The sequence below is a fragment of the Crassostrea angulata genome, chromosome 1 (genome assembly GCF_025612915.1).
Source record: "Crassostrea angulata isolate pt1a10 chromosome 1, ASM2561291v2, whole genome shotgun sequence".
NCBI classification, from domain to species: domain Eukaryota; kingdom Metazoa; phylum Mollusca; class Bivalvia; order Ostreida; family Ostreidae; genus Magallana; species Magallana angulata.
The window spans coordinates 22,949,252-22,956,953 of NC_069111.1; the positions used below are offsets into that span (position 1 = coordinate 22,949,252).

Sequence of the window (7,702 nt, forward strand, 5' to 3'; positions counted from 1 at the left end):
TAATCGCCGATGCGACAGTGATATAAATTCATTTGAGAGAAGGAGGATAGAATAGGTCTATTAAATAAAGTTTCATTTTGAGAGCTCTATAAGCGAGCGGATGAATGGGCTGAGCCAGTTTGGCAGTAGTTGCCCTAGCCGCGTTCCGTACACAACTGACTGTGTTCATCAGCCCTCCCATCCCGCCAGCCATTTCTGTCAAACTCATCCAGAAGCTTCTGTTGTTTACTTGGTATATATCATATCTAAACACCACTTACGACTTCACGAGAAGAAGAACAGATAGACAGAGAGAGAGGACAAATAAGAGCGAGGAGTAGACACACACATACATACTTCTGGGGTAAGATTGCTATAATCAGTTCTATTCTCTTTTCCTTGATTAATGACGAGCTAATTGTGTTCAAATACAAGAAATAACTTTCATAATTCTGTTGATTTTGGTGACATTGCAGTCGTTGAAAAAGAAGTCCTTATTTTTGTGGACTTAAACGATAATCTTATGCTCAGGTTAACCATTGGGAGTCAATTTTGTGTGGTGAATCATTTTAAGTCGTGAAGAAAACGAAGGCCGTGTATTTCGATATCAGTTTGATCATCTGTTGATAGGGACTCGCGAGTTTTGACAAGGCTACACAGACTTCTGTAGAAAATTTATTAGCCAAAATATACTCCTCATTATCGCGTTCAGCTTGCCCGAGTTGCAGACCAAATGCTAAATACACACATAGACGTTTTACTGAAAATTCTGATGCTCTCTTGCAAGCATGTCGAAAACCACACATACAGTTATAGAGAAATCTTATTAAGCCCTGTAAATAAAAGCTCTAGTAACAGATTCTCTTTTTTCTTGATGGCGCTGTTATTGTTAGAGATCAGCCATTACGTAATTTGCGTCTACACTGAGAACTCTCTGATTGTGCGATGTCTACGGTTTCAGTACGGAACCACTGCCTGCGGCGCGCGACGTTACGATAGCACTCTGCTAATTGGTAGAAATTCGAGTGCTTTATGACTGACCGTAGTGGAAGGGGTTTTTCTTGTATCGAACACCTGGCGGTCTTCATCTGTACAGTTCAGAATAATAAATGCTCTGTAGCTTTACTTTTATAAAGAACAGATTTAATCAATGTGTCATAATATTTACGTTATGGTGATTCTATCGAGTCTATATTCTTCACATATGAAAAAAGCAGGCGTTTGTTTGCGTCCAATTTGTCTATTTTGATACTCCTACACTTGCATCTGAATGACGTGTAATGTTTCTGAAGAAAAAAAGGTAACATTCCTTGAATGTTTCTCTCAGTACAAGAATTTTACTCCGCCGAAACACCATCACATCGCACCCAAAATTACTAACCCTTGATGCATGTCAAATAATGCTGTACCACGCACACATACAAGCTTATATACCGGTATACTGGTTTACACGTGTACACATTCGTTTTTCATTCACCGGACTGGAATAAATGTTTCATCTCTGAAAACATCGCTGGCCAGGATAAAGACATGAACTTGTTGTGGCCCGGAGTCTTAGCATGAAATATAGACTTTGTCAAACGTTCTCTGTCCAAAACCAACCAAGCGTGAAGTTTACGGTGCATTTAGATATATCTGTAACAGGAAAAACGTGTATTTGACGAAAAAGTTTGATTAGTCATTTTTGTATATTACGCAAAATAAATTGTCTAATAGTTTTACACGTACAACAGACATTACGTGGGATTAGAAATCGAGTGTGTTCCTGATTAACATTATAAGGTATTAACAAGGTAAGAAACGAGAGAGAGAGAGAGAGAGAGAGAGAGAGAGAGAGAGAGAGAGAGAGTTTCCTGCGATGAATAGAGTAGTGTAAGAGATGCTGAAAAGATAAGAGACTCGTTTAAAACTGTGAAAACTATTAGGATCGTTTTATCTCTAGCATTCGCACGTGCATTTAGAATAAGATGATTATTTGGGGCCAATTTACATAGGAGTAGGTAAGTTTGTGTGGAACAGGATATTTTTAGGTATCTGACAGTAATACGAGATAAGTTGTTACGAGTTATAAATTCTTGATCGAAACCTGGGACAGATGTGACAGAATTGTGACTCACACCTGGCCAGATTTACAGGTAAATAAAAGGTGAAACAACGTCGATGGGGGCAGGTCATTAATCCATCCAAAAGTGATAAGCGAGGCAAGGATAAATATTCCATTCATAACTGGTAATCTATATGTATAATGTGATACACAATACCGTAAAAAAGCACCAGTTGCATAGAAAATTGTATCCATCATCTGTGTTCTTGTATTTTAATGTGTGAGAAAGTTCACCACTGAACGAGTTGAAAGGAAGTTTTACATTTTCGTTTCAATGAAACTGAATGTTTTTAACTGGGAAGTAATTGAATTACTCAAAGAAGCAATAGATGGTCGTTCGCGTTTAAACAATTTGAACAAAGAAAGAAAAATTTAAAAACTTTTCTACGTAAATAAGGTAAGCGTATCGTAGCAAACAATAAACAATGCCCATACAAGGCTGAGAGCGAGAAAACCGTGAACTGGACGGGGCGAAACCTGCAATTACACGACACAGTTCGGTAGTAATATACCACCACCGGGCGCTTGGCCATTCGTACGGCCGCTCTCGTAGGAATCAGGCATGTACAGTGTATGCTACATGTATATGATAGGCAGGCAGACGGAACGAGGAGAAATGAATTAGAACTATTGATTATTGAACCACCGGCAAACAAAATAAGGCGGAATATTATTTCTATAGCATAAAACAACATGGCGCATAAAATGAGAGAGCCAGATTGGATCAGGTATGGCGAAAAAGGGAATCATTCCGAAAAAAATAAGTGTGTGTTGTCAGGTGGATAATACAGGTGGTTACTTTAACTTTGTATTCTGTTTTCTGATTACAGGTCGTTTAAAATGGCACATAGGATTCCTATTCAACAAGACGACTTAAGTTTCGAAGAACGACAAAGCAAAGTGTGGGAGGATATGGAAAAGGATATGGAGAGGAGAAGAAAGGAATGGGAGGATGAGATTGAAAAAATGAGGGGCGGATTCTTCAATCTCCGCCCTAGCAGCAATGGAAAAATCGAGGCCTTAACGGATAAGCTTGGAAGCTCGGACGATGCGAAAACTGTTATTGAGAAAGATCAGTTTGGACGGCCTGTGTTTCGTGTCCGATTTAACGTGAGTGAGTACAAACCAGAGGAAGTCAATGTGAAAATGGATGCACAAAAACTCATTGTCAACGCCAAGCACGAAGAAAAGGCCGGTCAGCGATCAGTGTCTCGTGAATACAGCCGCGAAATCAATATTCCAGACGAAATCGACCCAATGGCCCTGCACTGTACTATATCCTCTGACGGCGTTCTTACGGCTGAGGCTCTCATGCCGGTCCCGAACTACGCACCCATAACTGACAACACGGGGACCCAAAGGCTGGTCCAAAATGTAAGCTCCCCCGTGTCCAGTACCCCACCCCGGAGCACCCCACCTATGGGCATCCAGGTACAAAACTTGCCCCCAACAACCCATACGTCCACGTTTACAACGTTTATGTCCCCTAAAAGCGGTACCGCATCCCCACCCCAACCGCCTTACCCCGGGGCTAGCGCCAGTACTGCGCATGTAACCAACACCAACAACCTTCAGCGCACCTACTCCGCTCCCCCTTCACACGTTACGTCATCATCCAGCACGAGTAAATACGAAACCCGGAGCGGCTCGCAGTCCCCGGCAACGACAATGGACAGGGATAAAAAGTACCGCGTGGAGATAGATATTGAAGACTTCAACCCGGAAGATCTGAATGTGAAAACTGTAGACAAGAAACTTGTGATCAGTGCCAGGAAGGAGGAAAGGATCGGGTCGCGGACCTCTACAAAGGAACTGAACCGAGAGTTTTCGTTACCGGACACAGTCGATCCCATGTCAATTAAAGCCTTCTTTTCGGAGTCCGGGAAACTCTTAGTGGAAGCGCCTATGATGCGTCCCATTAACGTGGGGCACTATCCTGAAGCACGCGAAGGCAGTCCTCATTTCGGAATGGGTTCCCCTCTGTCCGGTCGATGACAATGAGATAATATATTATTTAATTAATATTCTTCTTTTTTTCGCTGTCAGTGATAAATATCTTGTCTGCATCCTTCATGGTTATCAAGTATCTGGACTGGACTATGAATGAAATAGGACATTACGGTTTATCATGATATATGACAGATCTGCATGTGAAATCACAGCCTGCGTTGTATTTTGTTTAGGAATATACAATGTACTAGCAATAATTTCAATTACCAAAGACTACTAGTATTTCAATGTTAATCAACCTCATATTTGCTAAGTTTCTTTTGCTTCCTTTTTTTTTTTTTTTACACAAAATTAATGTGCATTGCGGGTCATTATGATATTATTTATTAATTTACTGTCTAATAAATACACATATATGTATATGAATTTATATGAATTATTTTTTCCCCTGTACACACGTAAACAATGACAGGAATGATGAACTGATGATCCTTTGACAGGATTAACCATATGTTTAGGTCAGGTTGTTGGTTAGTAATACAGTATTAGCTCCGACAGGTGCTTGTTCCGTGTTTGTGTGGTACATGGTATAACTGGTATCTTGTCAGTGGATCACGGGTTCATATCAGCAACGCTGCATCCTGCTACGCCAGCTTTTATGCGGTATTCGGAACCACTGGGAGGGGGTTGATCCGATTCATGTCCATGATACAAGAAAAAACGTGGAAAACATTATTTGTATCTTCGTCTTCGTAATATCTACTGCCCCCCCTTTCCAAAAACCCCAACTCTTCATTACCATTTTTTTATTCAATGGCAACACTGAATATCATGAAGGAATATGAACATCATAACATTATAACATGTACATGTATGTTGACGGTTATCAAATGGGTTGTTTTCGTTTGTTTGTGTGTGTGTTTGGGGGGAGGGGGTATTGACATTTGTCGTCCGTAAGACAAGAGTATTTAGCCGAGTGCATTGACCCAAGTTCTTGCCAAAACTATAACAATATGGCTTTTGCCCAAATTAAACACTTAACTCCAGTTTTACAGAAAACCTTTAAACCCGTCAGATTCGTCGGCAAGACCAGTAAAACACAAAACGAACTTTTATTTAATTTATTTACAAAAATATAGGTTAGGTAAATTTTAAAAATGCATCATGTTTGGTTAACAAACATACAGGGGTTGTGCGCAATACTTTATCAGTATTTGATTGGCGCCTGGTCTTAAAATGAAATCAACTAAAGCAAGGGGTGCTGAAGCCCAGTCAACGGATAGCATTTATTATGTGTCAAATGTAGATGATGTTTAATTTTAAAAATTAACTTCCACATATCATCATGCATCCTTTAAATTTGAACGATCTAATTCGTTTTTGTTCCTGATAGGTATTTTCGTGACTATGATTGATTACAAAGTGCAATTGATATTATTAATACAATCATACAGAAAATAATAACGCTTTAAAGGAGGTAATTAAATCTTGTTTTATAAGCAGAGTAGATACTTAATCTTTGTTGAGGCTCCAGCCATTGTGAATAGCATCTATCGAACCATCTAGGCCAAACAAAAGGCCTGTGGACTGTATCTTGATGCTGGCGCTCATCTTTGAACATGGATACCAAAGATGACCTATTGTCGAACAACTAAATCCATAGATATTTATACAGACGCCGTCGATGCCTTGTAATTTAGAAAATCGACCGTCCATATTGGCATTTAGGAACTTCATGAAGAACTTTAAAGTGTGGTGAATACCAGCGTGACTCATCTGAAACAGAGCTTGTCGTTTATTACTCACCCCTAATGATGACGTCACTATGCATTGTTCTTTGTCTTGTGATCATTTGAACTAATCAAACTCACATAACAACTTGTTTGAAAATATCATATATAAATAAAAGAAATTTGCAAAACGTTGAAGTAAATCATTTTTCGTTTGGCAATTACTGGTCAAGTTTTCTATTCATCATTTTTAACTGGGTTTTCCAACGGAAAAATCCGGTTATTAAAATGGTGAAAATGGCGGGCGGGCGGCTGCCAAAAGGGTACCCTCATTGTATGGATAACTCCTCCTACAGTTTTCAAGATAGGAAGTTGTTCTTTAGCAGATCAATTGTACAAATATCAGAGGTGTGCATATTGCTAGGATTTTGATTTCTGACTATTTATGAAAAAAGTACCAGCTTCTGAACTTAGTCATTTTTTGGAAATATTGCACAAAGGGTACTCCATTTCACTGGATACGGGTTGACATGGATTATGGATACAGTTCACTCTAAAGAAAACCCGGTTTGCTGTCACATTGACAGCTTTTCACTTGTTGTACTTAACATTGTGACATTTAAACGACAGTTTATCTAATCAATGCTCACTTTATTTGTGTATGCATGAAATCCAACATTATACATTTGCCATTAAAATAGAAAACGACGATCAAACAGAGTTAATGCTATCATTATAGCAATAATTTACATGTAAATGAAAAAAAGATGATAAAATGCAAGGGACAACGGATAAAGACACAGCCCATTTACTAAGCTGCTATGGCATTTTTGAGATTATTACAAGTGCCAACAATTTGGTAATATTTCTCTTCCGTTCGTTAATTTGGATTAGGAGACTTTATTGGTTTTAATTTTGTATCCTAGTAAAATTTGTTGGAACTAGGAGACCATTCGAGACAGAAGTCCAATCGAGAAGGAGACAGAAAAATCCCAACGGGTCTGCCTCAGATTGCCCAGAATTACATTCACGTGTCAATTCCTTATTGTTCGCGAGATTTGAATCTGCCATAGTAGATGTAAATATTGTCTAATTGTCAAGAAAATCTACATTGCAGCAAAATCCCTAACGTCCTAAGGATAAATTAGCCTGGGAAGTGAAAATGCCACATTCTATCGGAACACACCATTTTGTAGAGCAATCAATCTATTGTGTATACAATATGCACCCAAAGGAAAAAAAATCAATCGAAAGTTCCGGGCGATATCTTACCTTTCCACGTCTTCAGTAATTATACTATACAGTATGGCGTTTTTACACCAATCAATGGATACTTTGACATTTTGCAGGGTTTATGCAAGAAGACACTGTGTTATTTTGTGCATATAGAAACTAACGGACTTACATCAGATTCGATTTAAAGATACAAACAAATAATATTCATTTTATCTTGAACACGGCAAAAATACACGCCCAATGTTAACACGACGTTTATCCCCCCCCCCCTCCCCCACAATTATTTAATCCAGTGAAACTTCTTTTTAAAATCCTTGTTTTTCCATCTTAATATACTGGATGGCTAGTCACAGCCTTTGTAAAATGGCCAACTTATTTTGTCTCTTTGGTTCTTTTACTTGTCACCACTTTCGAACACAGTGCATGTTTCCAAAAGGTCACATGCTTCAAAGTTATTGAACACTAATATTTATAAAAATGAAAATACTTATAAAATTAATAATAATATCATGATAATCGGAGATGAACGGAAGAAGAACGTAGATGTATTTTCATCTATTTTGAACACAATAACAGGTCCCCTCATGTTATAATATAGTACCACAGTACATTACCAATGACATCTCTATCATGTCTGATTATCTCGAGCCTTTAGATTTTTTTTCTGCATGTTTGTTAACTTTATTAAAATTAGCCCCTGGAA

The 7,702-nt window shown here is 38.6% G+C and overlaps 1 protein-coding gene across 3 annotated transcripts; it reads left to right on the top strand.

The window, feature by feature from the left end:
* Window positions 1-140: 140 nt before the first annotated feature.
* LOC128178525 (uncharacterized) lies at window positions 141-4,453 on the top strand. Of its 3 annotated transcripts, none has more exons than XM_052845744.1 (2): window positions 141-343; window positions 2,914-4,453. In XM_052845744.1, exon 2 carries the CDS (start codon window positions 2,924-2,926, stop codon window positions 4,076-4,078), a length of 1,155 nt encoding a protein of 384 aa, XP_052701704.1. In that variant the 5' UTR covers window positions 141-343; window positions 2,914-2,923; the 3' UTR covers window positions 4,079-4,453. The 3 variants fall into 3 exon arrangements, with proteins under 3 accessions (XP_052701704.1, XP_052701713.1, XP_052701696.1); XM_052845753.1 differs by lacking the exon at window positions 141-343 and adding an exon at window positions 1,462-1,772; XM_052845736.1 differs by lacking the exon at window positions 141-343 and adding an exon at window positions 2,548-2,811.
* Window positions 4,454-7,702: the final 3,249 nt, after the last annotated feature.

Excerpts from the sequence above, each read along its gene's own strand:
- LOC128178525 (XM_052845736.1), top strand. The coding sequence starts at position 2,777 with ATGGCGCATAAAATGAGAGAGCCAGATTGGATCAG. Across the intron at positions 2,812-2,913 it reads AGAGAGCCAGATTGGATCAG|GTCGTTTAAAATGGCACATA; the intron begins GTATGGCGAAAA and ends TTCTGATTACAG.